General features: G+C 37.4%; 1 protein-coding gene across 1 annotated transcript; it reads left to right on the top strand.

Annotated features, from left to right (window-relative positions):
- Positions 1–1,514: 1,514 nt before the first annotated feature.
- Positions 1,515–20,207, top strand: CASP7 (caspase 7). Its single transcript, XM_010119143.2, has 6 exons — positions 1,515–1,627; positions 16,430–16,578; positions 17,454–17,582; positions 18,089–18,264; positions 19,030–19,168; positions 19,786–20,207. The coding sequence occupies exons 1-6, from the start codon at positions 1,515–1,517 to the stop codon at positions 20,007–20,009; spliced, it is 930 nt and encodes a 309-aa protein (XP_010117445.2). The 3' UTR covers positions 20,010–20,207.
- Positions 20,208–22,104: the final 1,897 nt, after the last annotated feature.

Consider the following 22,104-nt stretch of genomic DNA (forward strand, 5'->3'; position numbering starts at 1 on the left):
GCCCCGGGGGATGGGCCCGCAGGCCCGGTCGGGGCGGCACCACCCCGCCGCTTTCGCTTTCGCTTCTGCTTCGCTGGAGCCCAGCGCCAAGGCAAGCTGCGGCACCGGCCCCGACCCCTTCTCAATCCCTGCCCCTCCACGTCGCGCCAGCCGCCCTCCCTGCGCGCCTCAGGGCTCCGCTCCCCCGCGCCCCCGCCCCGGCCCGCCGCCTTCCCGCCTCCCGCCCTCCCCTCAGCGGCGCTTCCCGTCCTGCCCGCCCTGCCCGCAGACTGGCTCCTCTGTCCCGGCCCGCGGCTCTCATCTGACGCCCTGGGGCAGAGGGGTGGCAGGATGCGGCTCTCCGTCAGCACCGGACACTTGGGCCCCTCGGGTGGCCGCGCTGGCGGCACAACCGTGTCATGAGAGAGGGCAGAGGGGCTTGCGTTGGGGTTTGCCATGAGTGTGGCCGGTAGCGTTGGCCGTGCTGGTTTCCTCAGCTCCGGCCTGCGCCTGCCTTGGTGTGGGGCTGAAGCACCCCCTGTACTCCTCGGCCTCCTCACCTGCGGCCTGCGCATTCTTTGATTCTTATTTTTTTTTAAAAAGACTGTTGAACAATGTCTTTGTTTGTCAAAGCCAAATCTAGACCCCAGCTTTTGGGAACTGCTGTTACTCTCAGAGAGCTCAAAAACCTCAGTCAGCGTCCTGGACCTTGGCTACACGGAAGAAGAGACAGCGAGCCCATTTTTTCATTAGGAAAAAGTCATTAGATCAGCTCAGCCTTGTTGTCTAGCTGTGCCCAGTGGCACTTGTGATGAGCGAAGATGTTCCAAGCTTACACTGGAGTAATGTAAAAAAAAATGGCTGAAATATAGCAATAAGAGGCTGCTTCATGTAATGAAAATACCTTTTAATTTCCAAGAAACACTTCACAACTGTTGGGTTTTTTTTCCTAAAAACTGTACCCATGTATTAATTAATCATTAGAAGAATATAAAATTCCTATTAAGTGTTGATGTAGACAAAACAGAGAAATGAAAACCTGAGATCCCATCCCTGGAAGATAATACAGGGTTTTTTCTCTTATGCACATTTGGCTCTGTGTATGGAGCTGAGAACACAGGAGCTCTGGGTGTCTCAGTGCCGGATAGGATCGCAGTTACAAAGATTTGACGTTAGTTGTCTGCTTTCTTCTCAACATACTTCTTTCCAGACCATGAAAAAATTTTCTGTGGATATTGTAAGATCTTTCACCATAAAATGGTTATTACTTTTGTTCTTATCTTCGTTTTTGAGAGTGGTATTAGACAAGTCACTTTGGGTAACTGCCACAAGGTAATACAGACGGCTGAGCATGTGCAATGTCCTCTTAATTCAGAGCCAGAAATCTATAACCACTCTTACGTGACGAAGTATTATACGGTATAACTGATTAACAACGTCACGGGTATCTGGTTTAATGGTTTGGTTTATAGAAGTATTTCTAAAATGGCGGAATTCACTAAGGGTCACTTACATTCTTATACTTTTATTTCTAGATGTCAGGAGATCAGGATGTCGATCACTGTACTGAAGAGAGAGATTATGAAGATGACGATGATGTCGTTGATGCAAAGCCAGACAGAAGTAGCAGATTCTCCATTTTTGGAAAGTAAGTCACTACTTTTATTGCTGTTATTGTTTTATTAGCTATGATGCTACCCTTCCAATGGGATTTTGGTTTTCAGTTTGCCATGTCATAGAATCATAGAATGGCTGGTCTGGATAGGGAGATGGTTTATGTTGTATAGATTTAATGTATCTGGTCTGTACCTTAAAGCCATCTCTCTATATTGTCTTCCTGTAGGGACATCTATAGTATCTCCCATAAGCTTTATTTGGTAGTCAAGAGACCACTGAGTTAATTTAGTGTCAATTGTAGTCCCTCATCTTAAACATTGCCCTTTGGTGGAGCTGGGAATTAAATATGCCATTAATTATCTATTTTACTGCATTCAGCTCAGCTGATCTCCTGCATCACTAAAATCCCCTGCTGACTATTTAAGTTAGTTTAAGCCTGCATGTGCCATCTAGGTTGTAGCACAAAGAAGCCTCACTGAGTCTAGAAATGTAACCCATTGTGGAATAAATTAAAAGCCTTTCATTTTACAACATAGTAGTCTCACTGAAGCGTAAACTAACTTTCATTAAAAGTATAGCAAGGAAGAACTATGTACTGCTTGTCTATACTCCCAAAAACATTAGATAAATGTGACTGAAAATGCAAAAGATTAAACACAAGCATGCAAAATTTACAAATACTATTGAATGTCAGCAAATGGCAACTTCACATTGTGAGCTTCCTGGATTTAGAGAGATTTTTATTAGAGGTGTTTATTACAAAGAGTATTGTATTTACAGAGAGGTTTTGATTTTTTTTACTATTGGATATTCACATTCAAGTGAACACTATAATTCAGAGAAAGTACATGGAGAATATAATTTTGTCTTTGCTCTTTATTATATGAGTCTAATGGGGGTAACAAATCCGTGAGAGAAGTGGAGGTGCTTTAGTCTTGGAAGATTTTTGATTTGCTATTAAGCAAATCACTTTACTTTCTCTCATTTTCTCATTCCTCAAATATGTTTTAGGATGTGTATGTGTATTATTAATTTTGACAGAATCACATCATGCAAAATAGACAATGTAACATTTGTTTCTAAATCTTGCCAAACATTTTTCAAAGATTTCTTTTAAACTTTATAAAATGTGTGTTTTAGTATCTGAATTGTTCTTCTTTGAAAGAGGTGATATGCTAATATTACTATTAAATTATGCAACTCAAAGTTAATCATTCCTGAAGGAAAGGCAATAATCAGCATTTCTATCACTTTTTTTTCTCAAAGAAATTTTTCAAATAATTTGGCTATCCATCAGTTTCCAGCATTCATCTTTTGGGAACTCCTTGAAGATACAATTTGAAACATTTTTCTTTAGAAGTAAAAATTTGCTCAGATGAAATATGAGGTAGTTGAGAAGATTTGACTTAGATTTTGAAATAAGTCTGAGAAATCTATCAGAGTTCCTTGAAGAGGGTGATGATTGCCTAAAGAGAAATGGGCTGGTTGACAGAGAAGATTTTAAAATCCAAGCACAGTGACAAAGTCTTTGTCTTACAGGAACTAAAACTCTGTGGCCTGGAGGAATATAGGAGAGAAATGTGAGAGGATAAAGGAAATGGGATATGATCAAAATCTTGACTGTAATGGAGGAGAAAGTGAATAGAGAATGATTACTCCTTGTGCCTCACTGGCAATCTAGAGGACATCCAATGAAAGGTTCATGCAGTAGGTTTAAAACAACCGGTAAGATGTAATTTTCACATAGTGCAGAATGCAATTGTAGAACTTACAGTCACAAGATATGCAGATGTCAAGATTTTAGATGAGTTTGAAGAGATTAGGTGTATTTGTGGAAGAAAAGTCCAGTGGGAATACTGATATGAAAATCTTTGGTGTGAGATGTTCCTAAATCACGTTTCTGTGAGGGTATATGCTGTATGTGATTTCTTTTGTTTGTTTTCTTAAAACTCATTACTAGTCAGTACCAGTTAGTAGGCTAGATGCACTTTCCGTTGGAACTGGGATGGCTCTGTGTCTTGATTGCCGAGACTTCATTTTGGCAACATGAAATTAATACCTGTAAAACAAGATCTCTAGAAAGCTTCAGATTGACAACAATATTATGGTCCCTTGTTTTGTTTTAGCAACCCAGTTTTTACCAACTGTGCAGTACTTTCAATGAAATTCTACATTGTATTTCATTTATTATTGCTGCAAACATGTAAGCTCAATAGGAAAACAAGTAGCCTGCATTCTTAAATAAGCACATTAATTTTCATTTAAGAGAACAGAGCAGTGAGAAACTGAATTCAAATTCATGCAGAAAGACCAGCTATTTCCAGTAGCTTCACAGCTCCAATTCACTGCTCTCTGGCTGTGACTGGAGATTTAAGTATCAAGAGCAGTACGGAGAAATAAATGAAAATCTTATTCAGTGTAGCGTATTTCTCTGAGAAGTCTGTGAGCCTGCTTTACCACGGAGGCCACGACGCTCAGAACAAGCCACAGAGTGGGCAGGTTCTTCTGGCTGCATCAGAGTTTAGGGGAATTGTCTTCAACGTATTTCCTTTTCTTTGAAAAAGTGCTAGTGCTTGGTTAATGTTGGTGGAGAAAAACTCTTCAGTGGGGAAGAGTTGAAAGAAGTTTTGAATTAAGATCTGCTGGTGGTGTTTGGTTTAGGGTTTTTTTTAGCCACTAGATGGCAGGAGGGTATCAAGTTTGTTTAGTGCGAAAAATGTTAACAAAAATTAGGGAGGGGTGCAGTTGAGCAAAAAGTTATGTTTCAGAAAGCAGAAATAGCAGGATATAGTCTGGCACACCTGCGTGCAACAGAAACAAAGACTGAGCTGAGGATTTCAGGCGTGTATTTTAATTCCTGACGTGATAGTTGGAAACTAATAGAATTTTTCCCATATAAATTTCTTTTCTATGCTATATGTGCTCGTTACATTTTGAGGCTTTAAAAACAGCCTCACTCCTCCACAGGATGATTCAATATCTTCATTTGGTATTTTCTTTCTTTTATTGGGGAACTCCGTTAGAGAGATTGATAGCAACAAACCTATTTTAGCATCCAGGAACCACAATGTAACACTGAGCCTGATCTTATAAATGGCTTGCTGTGTAGAAAAAGTGATACTACTAACATCATATGCTTATGAAGAAACTGTACTGGCCTCCAATGCATGAATATCAGCAGTTCTGCCTTGAAATTAATGTGTTCAAATCCAGATGATGCTTTGAATGATACCTCATCTTTTTTTATCATAAATTTTACAGTTTTAAAATTAAAAATGTAGTTCTTTTACAGGTTTTTCAGTGACAGAATATTACAGACCTTTCAAAAAATAAATACTGCTGAGAAAAGTATCTCTTTTATCCTTAAATTAGATAGAATAAAAATAGCAAGTTATTTTAAAACAAATAACAGCTGATGAATCGTTATCTGAAGTTATGCTCTGGGCTGCAGCTCTTGGTTCAGCCTCAGGTTTCCTTTACATTTCTAAGCAAATCACTGCATGCCTTAGTCTATGCTGTAAATAGATTATCATCTTTCCTTTTTTATGCTAACTCTAAAGTGTAGCACAATATAATTTTAATTTTGTTTGGAATTTATGGATTCTTCTTTGAACAAGCTAAATATCAGTGTATTTTCCCCTGAAGCACCAAACATAAAGTTTCAGAAGCAATAGTTTCTGTCATTTTCAGTCTGTTAAAGTTAATTCCTACAAAGACAATAAAGAGATTTTAACATACTACAACAAGGATGTTTCCTTTTCGTTACTCTCTTTTAAGCCAGAAGTTGTTTTTTTAATTTTTTCTTATTGCAATTTTTGTTAGATCTGGAACTCAGCTTCTAGAGAACATTGCAGGAGTAATTCACAATTAGTGAAAGTTGTGGTCAATGCTTGTACTTTCCCTTGGACGCTTGCTGGATGTACCATGTAGGAAATGCCCAAGTATGTTGAAATAGGCTCTAGCCTAAAGTGTAAGAAGGTGTTAATTCACAGTCAGTATTTGTTTCCAGTCTCCTTAGAGACTTTATCTTGTGAAGCACAGCAAACACTGGGTTGTCTATGAACTATATCTGTAGCAATCACAACAGTGAGTCAAGTACCCTAATTTGTTTCTAGCATAGTAGTTTATTTCCTTCATTACAACAAACTCTGGGCTTGTCATCATACAATATTTGGAGGAAAGCTATTATGTAGTGTCATTTTTAAGCTTTCAATGGAATAAAAAACTAATTAAGACATATTTATAATAAACCCAAATTGTTTAAGGACAACTATATAGGAAATAGTTCTATGCATTAGAATGCAAAGAGGTTTTGTAAACTGTGCGTGCTTATTTGCATTATTTTCTTAGGAATATTCATTATTGCAGTAATGGTGAATGGTGAATCAGGTTTTGAGAGAAGGAAGAAAGGTGTGTTAAACAGTGAAGTCTGCTTCACCTCAAGATCTGCTGTATTTTCCTACACTCTTATATAGGAACAGTGATAGAATCAGAGCGATGGGAGTGTGTTTTCCGCTTGTCAGCAAAGGTAGATCAGGCCTGCATGACCTCAGCTTGCAGGGTGATAGCTATGAGGGTTTGAATAGCCCCATAGAAAAGTCCAGCGTGACCCACTGCTGACACATGCAAATCTTTGGGCCTGAACACAGAAAGCATCCTGTTTCACTCTCCAATGTAGCCCTGAGCATGGTGGGCTCCTAGCATTAGGAAAGAAGATTAGACTTGCTCTTGAGGACAAGCTGAAGCTGTTTTCAGATGCAGTGTGGAGTACCATTTGATGATGAGCCAAGGTACTGTAAGATGTTATTTATCTCCCTCCTTCTCTGCCACCTGTTTGGAAATCTCATGAATGAATACCCTAAAGAGCTTAGTTTCAGTGCTTATATCAAGCTAATTATAACTTTAGTGACATTTTGCAATTGCTAATCCTAGCCAGAGTGTTCTCTGAGAAATAGTATTGAGGCAGGAGTTGGGTGTTTAATTTTCAGTCCTTTTCCAAGCAGTCCATATAGCAATATATATACTTGTTAATTGCTCTTAGTACCTATGAGAGATAAGAGACGCTTCATCTTTCTTTTTTTCTTCATATAATTGGCAGTTGCCTATGTACATTATACTACCTAGGATATTATTTCAGTTTCCAGAACACCCATGGAAGGTGTTCACGTGCACGTTTTCTAGAAATGAGCAGAATGCCTTTCAGCAAGCAATATTCTTTATTTGTAAAATTTTACCTTTTGAATGTTATTTGAATATTACGTTCCACACAATATTGTGAGGCCTGCCCGGCAGTTACCGTGCAGCTAATTGGGAAGCTGAAGATGAATTACAAATTGATGGTTGAGGATTTAGAACTTACTCTGTTTTGGTCCTCTCTGCTGCAGGTGTTACACTGCAAAATTGTAATGTAGGCTTTAAATGATACTTACAATATTAAGTGCACAAAGATTAGGATACTACCACCTGGGTTTTTTTTTTCCTCTTGTCTTTTTTTTTAACTGTTGCAAAATGTGGACAATATTAGACATAATAGTTTGTGTTGAAAGTTTTTTTACAAAGTGTAGTTGGCTTCGGCTCAGTGCACTTTGTCTGCTTCATTTGTATGTAATAAATAAAATTGCAGCCATGGTTTTGATTTGAATTATGTTAAGACCTTCACTAACACGTAGATAAAAGGAGAGGAAGACATATTTAGATGTAACTATCAGAACTCCAAGGATATATATATATAATATACAAAGTATGCCAGAAGTTGTAGTCTGAGGCTTACTCTTTCAAACAGCTCAACTCCTTTCGTTACACAGTGGGTTTCCAGTTGTCCTAGACTGGATTTCTCTGTTTTCCAAGTTCTTAGAGAAGATTCTCTCTCCTAATTTGAGAAGGATCTGAAACTAAAATGGGACAAAAAAAAAAAGCTACAGGAGTAGCTCAGGGTCTGAAAAATGTCTTATAATGAGGTATTTAAAATGTGTTTAGTTTTTCTAAGTAAAGTTGACAGATAATTTGCTTGTAGTATACAAATATGTAGTGTACTATACAAATATATAGGTGGTGGAAGATCAGAAGATAGGAGGCATTTTTTGTAAGCAAAGAATTCATAAATGGTCCCAACACTGTGGAAGTTTATACTAAATAAATTCAGTCAGGCAGATATTTAATAGTGAGGGTATTTAACCATTGGAACATTTTATTTAGGCTTTTATACCCAACCTTTTGAAAAAATGTCTGAGACTGTTGCAGTCGTGAAGCTTTGTGGTAGGTGAGGCCTTACTGTGATTCAAGCTAATAGACTTTAGATTGTGGTTTCAAGGGAACATACAAATAGCCATTGCTGTAGTTCAGCTGAGGAGCTGCAATGAAATAATTTGTGATATCTTGGCTGTTAAGCCGAGGTACCAGAAGCCTTTAAGGCTGCAATATACTTTGAGGAAATACCATATTCTGTGGATGGTAACCATGTAATTTTTGCAGTTGACGTTTATTAATCATGTGCAGGTACTCTTCAGGGAAGCTAATGTGCAGTAACCAAAGGTAGGAATTTGTTTCTGGACTAAGATCGCTGTAAACCTCCATAGTGGACAGTAAGAATGCCTTTGTTTCAAGCACTTTTTTGCAGGAGGCATGTGGCAGTAAGCTGTTTCATGCACTCTGGACCTAAACATTGTACAGACATACAAAGTAGTGGATTTAAAATTCATTCTCTAGTTTAATGTACACTACTGTCACCCAGGAAGGAAGCCATGAGATCTACAATTGTTTTTTGAAATAAGTTTCTTTAGGCTCCGTTTTGTAGTGGAAAAACTAAGACCAAGACATATGGAGTTACTTTCCCAAAGTTATTCAATAGCAGAAGCAGGATTGACACTCAGCTCTCCATCCAGAGCACAACTAAGTGGCCCTGACTGGATACATGTCCTCCCACCACCAGGATCAATTGGGCATTTTGGTTTGTTTAATACTTTCCATCAAGTTAGCTGAGGAAAGCCTAGCTAGCATATAATCCTAATATTTTTATGACTTGTGTTGTACTGTTCGAGGTGGTATAGCATGCTGCAGGAAACTTAGGGAAATGCCAGAATTTCTGTTAAAAATTAAAGCATTTTATTTTGCACATTTTCTGCAAAATCTGTAACAGTACTGCTACATATGTCATAAGTAAGAACAAAAGTAGGGTTTAAATATGATCCTGGATGAATGAAGTCAGTCCTGCCTTGGGCAAAGAATTTTTTAATGATAACTTAGCTCTATTATTATCTTTATAATAATAATAGAACCAACCAGGGACTTCCAGCCCTATTATTATCTTTATAAATTCACTGAAATAATCCCATTGTTCATCTAACTCCTTTCTTTCAAGACTGCTACAGCAATATTTTCCTTTCAAAATTAGTGTGTTCACAGTTATAAGGAGGGCTTGGGACATGGATTTCCTAAGAAGCAAGAGGTATCATCTCCATTAGCTCCCTAGTTTCAGGTTCCTTCAAGAAAAAGGCTTTGCCTCTGGTGACATTTAAACTGGCTTTGTTTAGTCAGCTGACAATCGAATTCCAAAGATGTCCTTAAGAAGTTGTGAACTAATTGGCAGTTCAAAAAGAAGCTGGAGGCTAAATAATTAGTCTGACCCTGATCTTGAGAACAGTTACAAACAGGCATTATTTTACTCCCTTAGTAGTCCTATTGCTTTTAGTAGGCCTATTCCCGTGAGGAAAGTGGAGGGTGTTCTTGAGGTGCTGTGGGGTGTTCAAGTAAGCGCATTTGCCATTTCCCTTTATTCCACCTCTTCCCAAAAATGTCTTTCAAGGTTAAGGCATTTCAGCAGAGTAGTATATGAAGATGCAAGGGTTGCACAGACTTTGTATGTTCACATTGAAAAATGTGAACTTTAGACTTCATTATTGCCAGTTTGGCATGCTTCATCATAATTTAAAATTTCTTTAACAGACAAAACAAGATCATTAGAGGGAACAGAAATCTAGGACTGTTTGACTGTTGTTTTTTTTTTTACTTTAAAGCTATGGAGTTTTTTTGTATTGTGTTGTTTATGTTTGCCATCCTAAATTGCAGCTGTCAGTTTTTATGCCTTTTGTGTAAGACATCTCATTGCCATAGTAAGTAACACAGGTGAAAAAATGTTTAGATGCTTTTTGGGGAACTTTTATGTTCAGTTTTGTAGGACCACTTTTCTTCTCTCTTCTAAATGGAGACTTTCTCTTATGTTGAAAAGATTCTGACTTTAATATTAGAAATTTTAAAAATTTTATTTTGACATTTATCTGGACCATATTTAAAAATAACCTTCTAAGAACTGGTTATTTTGTTGGTGCTACTCTGTTAAAGTCAGCAGTCATTTGCTAATAACTTTTGGTAGAGAAACTGAAAGTATGCAATATTTACTTGAACTTCCTCCTCTATAATTAGTATTGCCCCTTTTTCCTCAGGAGATTTTTACTTCAACTATTAAGTTGTTTTTTTCAGTTTATCTACTGGCACATATTTTGGAAGTCTGCATAACCTTTGTTTACAAAAAGATTGTGAGGGATAGTATTTGTTTTCTTACTTGGTTTACAATTATATTTAAACTCTTTGAGAAGAGTCCTTGGTAAGATGTTATCTGTCTGAAAAGAGCAAGATGGAAATTGCACCTGTCATTGGAATATATTCAGGAGAAAAGGTTTGTGAACCCATAGAGTGTGACTGGCACGTTGGAAACAGAACTGAGATCTCCCAAAGGCCAGTGTCTTCTACAGTGACTCCTGATGGTGTTTATCGTAGGCTTCACTTTGTATTCTAGTATGCAGCCTTCTTGGCGTGTGACCCAAGGTCATGCCATCAAATGCACTGTAATGCAGTTTTAGTATTTGATCTAGCCCTTGTGGTTAATGCTTAGTTCTTATCCCATACAATTTATGCTTTCTGATTTTTAACAGCAAAGGAATATTCATTTTTATAAAAGCCAATTCAAGAAGTGACACATTTCTTCTTGTCCAGAAATGTTACTGCTCTTCCAACCTGATGCAATATTAATGGAAAAAGGCAACAGGATAATCTATTATTTGCATGCAGCTCTAAATCAGCATGACACTGCCAAAACAGATCTGACAAAGAACAAAGAGTCTGCCTTAAAGAACATAAGATCTAAAAAGCTCTAGTCAGGTTTAACAAGTGTCTTTTGCTTGTTATTGCTAATAGGTTTCAAGAGAAAAAAAAATCAAAGAGGGGAGAGTGTACAGTAATTAAAGGTGTACTAAATATGGTGAAATTAGACTGGATAAAAGTATTAAAGCTGGATAAAAGTATTAAAGCTGGCAGTTTGGAGAGCAGGTTATGTAGGAGTAAGACATATTAATGCATGATCATCAGAAAGCATCAGATGTAAGAATAGACCACTAATTATTGAGACTAAGGTAGAAACATAGAACAAAATATTTAACCTTGATTGGTCTAATTTGTGAATTCTGTTTCCTGTTCACTGCTTTTGGAAGAATAACTCTGAACTGGTCTCCAGCACACTCAGCTGTACTACACATAGCTTGGTGATGCTTTGTGAATTCAAATACAATCCTCTGTGCATTTCCATTGTTTCCCACCTATCCTTTAACTACCTATTTAAAAAAACAAAATTCCACTACACAGTTTTTCCCCAGGAGAGCAAATATAGCACTTGTGATGAGCAGTAGTCACGAACATCATTTATACTGTGCATGCAATAATGGAAGGAGTGGGGATTTTTAGACAGAAAGAGAAGCATAGAGCCACACAAGCTGCGAGAAATTAAATCGGCTATATAAGTTTCTTCAAAGGTCTTAAAACTAATGATATTATCAAGTAAAGTCCAAATTTACTCAACTTCATAGAGCAAGAGTAAGACAAAGTAATTTTTTTTGTGTGCCTGTGTACTTCAAATAGAAATGAATGTAATCAGTTTAGCCTTTTCCACCCACCACTGAATGTCAACTTCCTTAAATTGAATAGTATCATAATTGTAGATTTTTTTTTAATCTGCTTACATTTCTCAGTACAGCAACAAAAGTCTCTAAGTTTCCTGGGAAAGAAAGGAGCTGTAGCTGTTTTCAAAGCCCGGATATCCCTCTGTAATGCCATTTTTAGAATTCATTTTGAATAACACATTCATTTCCTCTGAGAGAAGCAAACAAACCGGAAAAAAACAAACAGGAAACTCCTCCTGTCCTGCGATTGGGAAGCAATGATCGTGAAGTTTGTCTTTATTCATCTAATCGTCTTCCCCTAAGGCTATTTAAGTGACTGTTCTTTTCCAGGAAAGCTGTTCCTTGGGTGTGCTAAGTGTCACATTGCTTTTAAGACCAAGCAGCTCATGTTTTCAGAAGAGCTCTGTTGTCTGTTTTACTATCAATCTCTTTTAATCGCTGTTAATGTGGAGGTTTGCTAAATGGATTGTTGTAACAATTTCTACTGTAAAGATTGCACTTTAATCTTAAAATTTCCCTTTCATCCTCCCTTCTCTTGAGAACTTTCCCTGCATTATGCTGGTACTGTTCCAAGGGGAGTCCATACAGTTACAGCAGACCAGCTTTCTTAGAGCAGGAGGTTTTTTTACAATCACTGGCCTTTACACCTTGCAGGAAGGTAGACAACACCAGACTACACAGCTGACGTTGATTATGCAATGTGATGGAAAGTGAAGCCCCTCCTCAGGGAAATATATCACACTACACTTGAAGTGAAGCAGCTGGTTCTCACTGAACCCCTTCTTACTCTGGAGGACCTAAATTTGGCTGTAGCAGGTGACAGAGATGATGAGAGACTACTACAATGCTCAGGGAAGCCATTCTCCTGCATGTGGATTCTTAGTATGTTGGTATGTCATACTAATGTGTGGTAGCAAAGAAAGTGCAGGAGGATGCCAGTAGAAAGGAAGTCAAAGGAGAGGAAATCTCAGCTGCTAAGAGGCACTGCTTTCAGTAAAATTGTTACTGAAAATGATCTTTAGGTGTAGTTAAAAGTTAATAGTGGTATTTTTATCCTTATATCTTGATAGTTGTACATACTGACATCATAATTAACGCAAAATGTAACGGCAAAGAAAGTTTGTTTTGGTAAGTAGCAGTCTTTTAGACAATCAGGTTCCCCACTGCTGCAAATGATGTATCTCCGTTGACTCTGACAGAATTTTTGCCACTCATGGTGATAAGGAATTTGTCCTTTACTATTTAAAAGTTCAATAGCAAAATGATAAATGGTATAGGTAACTCTAATTTTGTATTTGAAAAGTCAGAAGTTGATAATAATGGTTTTCCCAGGGTTGACACCAATTGAGTCTAGACTTGATGGAATCACATTCCCAGACATAATGCTGTCAAGCCTAAGGACTGGATTTAGAGATACATTGAGGGTTAAAATGTGCAAGCTATATGAGAGTGATAGAGTGGAGTTTCAGTTTTGCTAAACTTGACCAAAGGGAGAGAACATGAAATAGGTGACAGCACTGATAGGAAGAATATTTCTGTCTAAGGGAAAAATCAATGACTACTAGCAGAGTGAGGAGTTATGGCACAGTTGTAATTAAAAGCTAAAGAAAGAGTAAACAATCATAAAATTTGAGTTTCTGTTTAGTCTGGGTAAGTTTGAATCCCAAAAGAAGGAAATTAAAGACACTGGATGTCTGAGAAGCCGAATGAAATAAAACTGAGGGTAAATAGTTTAAAACATTTTATAACAGCACATAACTAATTTGTGGAAACCTTTCAGAAAATACAATTATTAGAAAGCTTAGTAAGAACAACAGCAGTAAACATTTATGTATTAACATGTGTCCAGCTCAAAGCTTAGAAAATAAAAATTTATCTGGAAAACTTTATGCTTTCCATCATAAGCCAGCCTGTCACAGATAGGGCATTTCCCCTAACAACTGATTATTACATAGTAATTGCTTTATTAGTCATAATCACAAGATCTGATTTAGCTTGTTTAAACTGAAGATTTGGACCTTGTACTGTCAGTTTAGTCCACGCCGGCCATTCCCATGTTGCACTATGTTGGCACAGAAAAAAGAATCTTCAAAAAACAATTTTTCTCTGAACTGCCAGCCCAGGGTATGCATACACCTCAACTCCTGCTTCCTTATTTCTTTGGTTTGGATAAATACCAAGAGATTTCTGGAACTTTTTGTTGTCTGCCAGTAAAGCAATGATAGGCGTGACCCTACAAAGCATGCTGTGGTTGCTTAGTATCTCATTAGCCTGTTCAGCTTGGAAGGAATCATTAGAACAAAACCATACTGTCCTCTGTAAAGGAATGGGGAAATGATAGAGTTCTGTGTGCTGCCATGCTGACAAGGCTTTTCTGTGACATTGGACATTGACCAGCTCTGGCGTAGTTTTCGGAGCTCTATAGTTTCTGTAAGCTCTATAGCTTCTAGGGTACTTCTGGGAGTATCAGCAGTGGTAGCTACGTCCCTTGAACTCCCAAGTATTTCTACGTGAATGAGTGCGAACTATTGAACTGGGAAGTGATGTGGTTTCAGAGAAGTTGTGTGACTATGTAACTAGGCCACTTAACCCCAGCTGCTATTTTCAGTGAGGCTTTTTGTGGGGTCACGTGGCTGTGTGACTTTGGGACTAGAATTAGATCACTTCCAGCATTTTAGGAGAGCAGACGGTGCAAACATGATACTGTACTGCTCATGTGGATCTGTCTCGAGTGGTCACAACTGTTCATGGGTTGGACATAAGAAGAAATTTGTGTACAGTCCCCTTGAAAATATCCTGTTTTGTGTAGGATATCCCCTGTGTAGTAGTACACTTTTTGAGGAAGTCAGTGACGCCAGATAAATCTGTAGAAACATGAATGCAGTGTTGACTGAGGAAATTAGCCTCTTCATCAACCTGAGTGGTTATTGGTAATTTTGAAATTTCTTTTTCTGTCTTTGCCAGAGAGCTGTCTAGTGATGTTGGACCAGGGGGAATTTTAGGCTAAAATGAGAATCTAAGATCTCTTTGAAAGTCAAATGTAATATTAACATCATACAGCTGTGGATAATTCTTTAAAATGGTTAAAATCTTTTCTTGAGGCAAGGCATATTTAATTATTGCCCCCAGAGCTCTCAATGAGCAGTACGCAAGAAGAATACCCATACTCGCAATTTGCCAGAAAAAAAAATGTATTTCTAGAGTATGAAACAAAATCCTCAAGCAGATACAATTCAACATTTTGGTTTTTAGTCTCCAACAGAAGTCTAAGAGAGGAGAGGATATTAGGATGGCTGCATGTAATAGGCGTACAGAGAAAGCCTGCCAGGTGCAGCTGTTTAATTTGATCCTTTATAACACAACATGAGGACACTCAAAGATAAGGAAAAAAAAGCTGCTTTAAAATTGAATTGCAGTAGCATTTAAACATGATGAATCATCTAGAGAAGGCTTGTTATAGTTTCCAATTAGTCTTGTCCTTTAGTAATAAAAAAGACGACACTTAAAGCTAAGAGACAACAATTGTTAAATCAGGAAGCTAAGAAAGTAGATTACCTAAATGACATTTAATCAATTCCCAGCAATCTCATGTGTACAGGCTATTATTGAAGTAAATAGTTTAGTAATTCATTAAAAAGATGTCAGAGTGAGAATAGGCAAAGTACTTAAATTAATTGAAATTAAGGGAAAAATCTAATTTTGTTAAAAACAAACTGTATAATACAGTTATTTGTGCTGCAAAAGTGGGTTACGTTTTCCTCTCAGACATCAGCAAGAAATACCATTGGAAGCAGGATGCTGGGACCAAGTGAGAGAGGTGCTGATGATAACTTCTGCCTTTCCCCGAGCATTGTGTCTAACTGAGCTTGCTCCGAATGTTGTTTATAGTTCTGAGGTTGAATCAGACCGTTTATAGGCTCTCACTGGCTTCAGTTCTGCTTGAGGAGATCTTACCAACATCTGAAGCCACCTGCTTGGACCAAAATGTCCACCTCTAAGAGCAGGTACTGCTGAGTTCCTTATGCTTACACTTCAGATGTGCATACTGGCTGGAACTGATTTGTTCTTAATACTTCATTTAGAATAAATTGGTTAGTAAGGTCTATGCTATACCTTGACATCTCTTTCTAATCCAATCTAAGGCTCTTGCACATAGCAGAAAGGTCATTACAAGTAATATCACATAAAAGTCATATTAACAGAGAACGTTTATAGCTTGTTTTCTTGTGGTTTGGTTTTTGAAGTGAGGTTCAGATTCTATGATTACACAAACACATAGTTAGTTTTGTGCATAGGTTCAGACTGCTGTTTGGCAGACCAAATTAACACTTGACCTGTTCACATCTATAACCTTTTTCAGAGAAACTACCTACTGCTTGGTCTTAATGTTCAGAGAACTTAGGGATGGTGGTAATTCAATAAACAAATCCTGTCACGCCATTGGGTAAACTGCCTATTTTCTGGTGCTTGGAATAATTATTAAGGGAGATCTGTCTGCCCTTCCATGATTTATTTGTAGTAAAAGTAAAGTACTACTTATGTCCAGAACCATAGTTTGCAACAGGTTACTACCAGCCTGGCTTCACGTTAAGGCGACTTGTTTTATCTGTGGGTCAGGATCTGCGAGTACCACTGTTGGCTGCAGTTCAGTCTAGAGTCATTTTACCATCATCAGAATCCAATTGCATACAATAATCACTTCATGAAAATCACAAGATTTAAGCAATGACTTGTTATCTTTACGCTTCAATCTGAAATATGAAGGAAGAAAACAAACATAAGAGAAGAAAAAACATTGGGTAGGGCTGCCTGAACGGTGTGAATTAAGGTAAATAGGCACATTGCATGTGACTGGCCACTAAGATATTTTCATTTGGTTCACATAGAGGAAAGAAGAATGGAGAAGAAGAACAACCAAAGTCCTCCCTCAGTAATCAGTACCGAATTGTTACGCCCACATTCCAGTATAATATGGACTACAAGAAAGTTGGCAAATGTATTATTATAAACAACAAAAATTTTGAAGACAAAACAGGTAATGTTCTTCCTTTGATGATACTCATTACAGACTTTAGAATTTTTATGCTTTCATTAATCAATAACCATGTTATTTGTAAGACGTGAAATTTTAATTAATATATTTATCTCATTGGAGAAATAGTTGATCCTACAGCTTATTCCTGTTCTTTAACGCTTGTTTTAGAGCAGCTCTTTGCAGCTTCTTTGCAGTGTATGTTTCAAAGAGCACGTCACCTTGCTCTACCAGAGTTTAAGGCCATGTTGTTAACTTTTGAACTTTGGTATCTACAGCTCATTATATAACTTCTTTGTCCCTGAGCTACAGCTATGAGCTACAGAAGCCGATAGCTATAGCTGTGCTCTGTTCGCACTCCTGCATTCAGCTTTTCAAACTGTGTACAATTTCAAAACCAACAGATACTTGTGTTATAGCCAACTTTATAGGTCTTTTCCTATACATCCTATACACTAGGCAAACACGCTAAATGAAGTGTTTGCTCCCAAGAATTTACATCAATTTATTTTATGTGGGTATCACAGGGACTCTTCCCAGCAGTTTTTTGTTGGGGTGCTTTATGCATATGTTACACTGAATAGCCAAAACCCAATCGAATCATCCATAGAGGTCCCATGTTGCAAGGTGCTGGAGCCATGCCAACGTTTTTCAGGATAAGATATGTGTTTACATTGAACCTTGCATTATTTTGCCTTAAAACAAATCCCACACTTTGTTCTGAATGCTGGGAATACTGTTAGAGGATTGTTTTAAAATCGTGTCACCATGACATTGTTTAGGTTTATTAATTCTAAACCTAAAAATTTACCTTTGAACAAGTGAATTATTTTGAATTGTGTAATGTGCAATCAACTATATTCTTTGTTTTCTGGCAGGAATGGGTACACGCAATGGGACTGATAAAGACGCTGGAGATCTAGCTAAGAGTTTTAGAACCTTAGGTTTTGAGGTTTACACGTACAATGACCGAAGACGTGATGATATGGAAAAATTACTGAAGCAAGGTGAAAATTTAGAGTCATAGAATAATTTAGAGTGAAAAAGACCTCTGGAAGGCACTCAATCTACCCCCTGCTCAAAGCAGGTCAAATTAGGACAGATTGCTTAGGCTCCACTAAATACAGTTTTCTTTGAGGAAGAATTCAGTTTCTGAACGGATTAGGCTTAATTCCCCACCTCTTCCTCCAATATCAATTAAGAAATACACTGTTTTCTTGTCATATTAGGTGAAGTGCCTGTCTTGTGTATTAGGTGAGGAGCCTTGTCATACTAGATAAAGAGTGCAGCCTTTTGACTCCAGTGGGCTGGAGTCAGAGTCAAGTGAAGGGTGCATTCATGTATTCAAGGCACTCATCATGTTACTAAAAAGTGGGCTGTGTCTTCTTTATCCACTCCTTATGCCTTTTAGTAGAAGGACAATGTATATTTGGTCTCAGAAAAATGTGTTTGCTAAATATAATTTTCATTTTAAATGTTGCTTCCTTTTGGCTAAGAAGTATTTGATTTGTAGCTGCTGAGGAGAATCACAGTGATGCCGCTTGTTTTGCCTGTGTCCTTCTAAGCCATGGGGAAGAAGGCCTCATCTATGGCACTGATGGACCAATGGCTATCAAGAGTTTGACGGCGCTCTTCAGAGGAGACAAGTGTAAAAGCCTTATAGGCAAACCCAAATTGTTCTTCATTCAGGTAATAGCCCTAGAGTAAACACAGTATCGTACTGCTGCAGTGGGGAGAACATGCTATGTTGGTTTTCTGCTCTAGAAGAGCCCTGTAGGTTAACTTACTGACTTTTGCTGCAGGTTTTGTGAAAAAATGTGTTGAAAAAAGTTGACTATGGGTAACTTGTATTGTTTGCTTTTAAAAGGTAATTATATATAAGATTCACAGATGTAAAGACCATACTGTTGTAATTTTGTACATAGTTTTTCTTTGTGCTTGGTAATACATGAACTTCAAAGCGGAAAGATAAACTCCCTCTTGTGCAGACAGAGCTGAGGACAGTATGTGATTATCAATAGAAATAATACTGCCCAGGTCTCTTTGAAAAAAGACTGTCTCTACAAATTACTGCATTCTGCTAAAAGAAATATTTTTTCTCTCCCTCAGTAGCCTAAAAATTATATTGTGTTATTGCATTAGCATATAATTAATTGTATATTACTTAAGCTTTTAAAGACAGCTGTTTCAAACAGTATTAACATGACATACCAATATGTTTTGTCATAGTATTCTGTACGTATGGGAGTTGCAGCAGATGTCGTTTTCTCTAGGCTGTTCCATCAATTAATCCTCAACCTCAAAGTGAAAACTCTGTCTATTTTAGACTCCGCATACTACTATAGTGATGTTTCTTTTAATTATAAGTTTGCAATGGGTACTTTGTTGCTTTTAAAATTATCTTAATAAAGACAACTAACTCGTTGGGCTTATCTTTGTCTTCCCTGCTTTCAGGCATGCAGAGGCTCTGAATTTGATGAAGGTATACAAACTGACTCTGGACCTGCAAATGACACTCTGGAAACAGATGCCAATCCAAGATACAAAATCCCAGTAGAAGCAGATTTTCTGTTTGCATATTCCACGGTGCCAGGTAAAGAAAAGGGGGTCAGGGTGGGATAGAAGCCTAAAATCTTATCATCCATATTGACTTGATTGTAGACTGACCCTCAGTGATGATACATTGTACGTTGATGGGCAAAACACTAAGGCCCAGTGTATGCTGAGCCAGTGTTGTATCCACCCCTTTTGCACTAGCTTGTAGAGGAAACAGGAGAAAGCCCAAATTCGACAGGTGAGAAGACACAGGCATTATAGATGGCAAAGGCAGTACTATCTTTCTGGAAATCCTACCCTTCCATGTCCCAGTTTAGTGAGTATGTTGAATATGTGATGGAGGCAGAAAGAGGAACAATTACAGCACCAAATGTACTCTTAGAGAGGAAAAAACATGAAATCTTACGTCTTGCAGTTTCCCAAGTGCAAAAATACAGACTGGTACTTTAATAGTGTAAGATTTTAAGAGTTAATACACATTAATCTCCACTTCAATGAAGTACTCTGTGTGAACAAGTGGTAAGAATTAAACTTTCTATGTGTGCATTGTTACTCTTTGCCCAGAATCTTTCTCTGCCGTTCCATTCTTCAGCACAAGATAATAAGAAAAAAGAGAAAAAATAACTGCATATACTTTCTTATCTTTCCTGTAAGGTTATTACTCCTGGAGGAATCCTGGAAGAGGCTCGTGGTTTGTGCAGGCTCTGTGCTCTGTGCTAAATGAGCATGGAAAACAACTTGAGATCATGCAGATTCTCACACGGGTCAACTATGTGGTTGCCACAAATTTTGAATCACAGTCTGATGATCCACGCTTCAGTGAGAAGAAGCAGATTCCCTGTGTGGTCTCTATGCTCACTAAGGAACTTTACTTCTGAAAGTGTATTTTAATCCCGCCAGTGATGTGAGATCAGGATATGATTTTGGGAGGAGATTTGATTATAAGCTGGAGTAACATATTTTTAATAACAGAAATGCAATTATACTGAATTCTTGTATTGTATAAGCTGGAGTATCTGACGGATGGACAAGATGCAAGATTTTAAAGAAAAAATAAATCCTGTGGGCTAACCTGACAGCTAATACTAATTACTGTATCTTGATTTCCCTTAGTGTGGCTGTCATGATTTATGGCTACTGAAGATGTTCTGAGAGTCAGCTACCTGACCCGTAAAGGTTTATTCCAAAAAAACAGATTGTAAATTAAGAACAAAAAAATTATATTTTGAGACTCCATCTTTTATTTCACTGCTAGCTTGTGGAACCATAACTTCTTTGGAAGTTTCCAAAGACCGTCATATTATGGGTATGTCCAGTGATGAAACTGAGTTTGTAGCTATTTAAAAGGGTGTTTCTTAGTCTAATATCTTCATTTTCTTTTTATGAACATTATTAGTGAAGACGAATGGTTGCTCTGTGCTTAATCTGGGAGTCAAATTACTTAGTTATCATTCTAGCATAAGATGGATAAATAAAAAATCAGCATTTTTAGATGATTTACCTGAATAATACAGAAATGTAACAAGTAGAAAAATCCAAATTAAATTCTCTGTAAAAGATTGGCAAACTATAATTGAATGGTGCCTTATTAAAGCATCATTGTAAAGATTTTTGCCTTGCAAATTACAATTAACTGACAGAATGGCCTGAAACAGTGGTATTGCATTTTTTCTACTTGCAGAAATAAAAATATCTGCTTGTTGATTCAGAAGTTTTGAACCAACAGAAAGTTAATGCCAAAGCTTTGTTATAAAACATTAAAATTTAACGTTGAAATGATAGAATTATATGTTCCGGTGACAAATGTATGTTTAGATATAGCTTCTATTTGTGAGGAGTTTTGCCAAGACCGGAAATACTTACTTGAGTCAGAAACCAGAAGTGCCTTTTTAGTTACGGTATGGTCTTGATCTTGTATTTTGGAGTTACGTTGGTGCTGTTTATATTCCTACTTTTTATATTTTATATTTTTACTCTTTAAAGTTGGTAGCTATCTCAAAAAAGTAAGTTTAATGATTTGGTTAAACTGATGAATAATTAGTCGTTCACCCTTTTCCCAGTGAATGTACTCTATATCTTTTAAAATCTTCTAAGAAAATAAGTGCATACTATCAGAGCCAGGTTACCCAATTATTATTTTCTTACAAATACTGTGACATAGTGAGATATATATTTTTTCATAAGTCAAATTTACAGTTGTTTGAATTAAATAAATGATTGTTTTATGGACGTCTTGAGCATGAAATCAATAAAGACCTTTTTTAAAAAAATTTATATGAATATCTGCATGTTTGTCACTCAATCTGGTGAAGTGAAAACCAATCAAAATACATCCCAAAATCTTTCTCAGCCAAGAATGCAGATGGTCTTTGGCATCTTTGTCAAGATGAGGTTTACAGTGTCAGTTGAAAAGTAGTTTAGAAAAGTAAGCTGGCATTGTATGACTTGGCTTAGGCAAGCCATATTGTCTCTGAGAGTAAACCAAAATTATTGAAAATATTTTAATGGAAATATCCTCATCTACCAGAGCTTAATTTTGCCCTGTGCATTAAATGTCTTTATACAGTAAATTGTACAGTGGTCTATCAGTTCATATGAAAATGTTCTTCCTATTACTTCTGGAAAATTGCTCCATCTTAAACTATTTTCTGGCATTGGAGATATTCCTGTTTTACCGGAAGAAATGTTTCTAGTCAAGATATGGTCAAGTATTCGTTACGTCTCTGGAAGCTCTTACATGTCTTCATAGCTCATTAGTGTTTATTTACTAAGGTTTAGCCTGTTTTTAAATCTCTGTTAACAATATTCCCCTGTCTCCAAAACTATCCTTTTGTTTAGATACGTAGTAGCTCTGAAGCCAGAGAGCCTTGGGAACTATAATGGAGCCAGTAGGGGCTCCGAAACAGGTCATTTAAGTATTTAAAACAATGACAAGGAATGTAACAGCGTAACAGGTAAGGAGCACGTTTCCTC

Source organism: Chlamydotis macqueenii, chromosome 7, assembly GCF_036417535.1.
Source record: "Chlamydotis macqueenii isolate bChlMac1 chromosome 7, bChlMac1.mat, whole genome shotgun sequence".
NCBI lineage: Eukaryota > Metazoa > Chordata > Aves > Otidiformes > Otididae > Chlamydotis > Chlamydotis macqueenii.

What these genes read in the sequence shown, in the direction of transcription:
- CASP7 (XM_010119143.2), top strand. Translation starts at nt 1,515, where the DNA reads ATGTCAGGAGATCAGGATGTCGATCACTGTACTGAAGAGAGAGATTAT. An exon ending in AGATTCTCCATTTTTGGAAA is followed by an intron (nt 1,628 to 16,429) that starts GTAAGTCACTAC and finishes TGGTTCACATAG; the next exon opens with AGGAAAGAAGAATGGAGAAG. An exon ending in AAATTTTGAAGACAAAACAG is followed by an intron (nt 16,579 to 17,453) that starts GTAATGTTCTTC and finishes GTTTTCTGGCAG; the next exon opens with GAATGGGTACACGCAATGGG.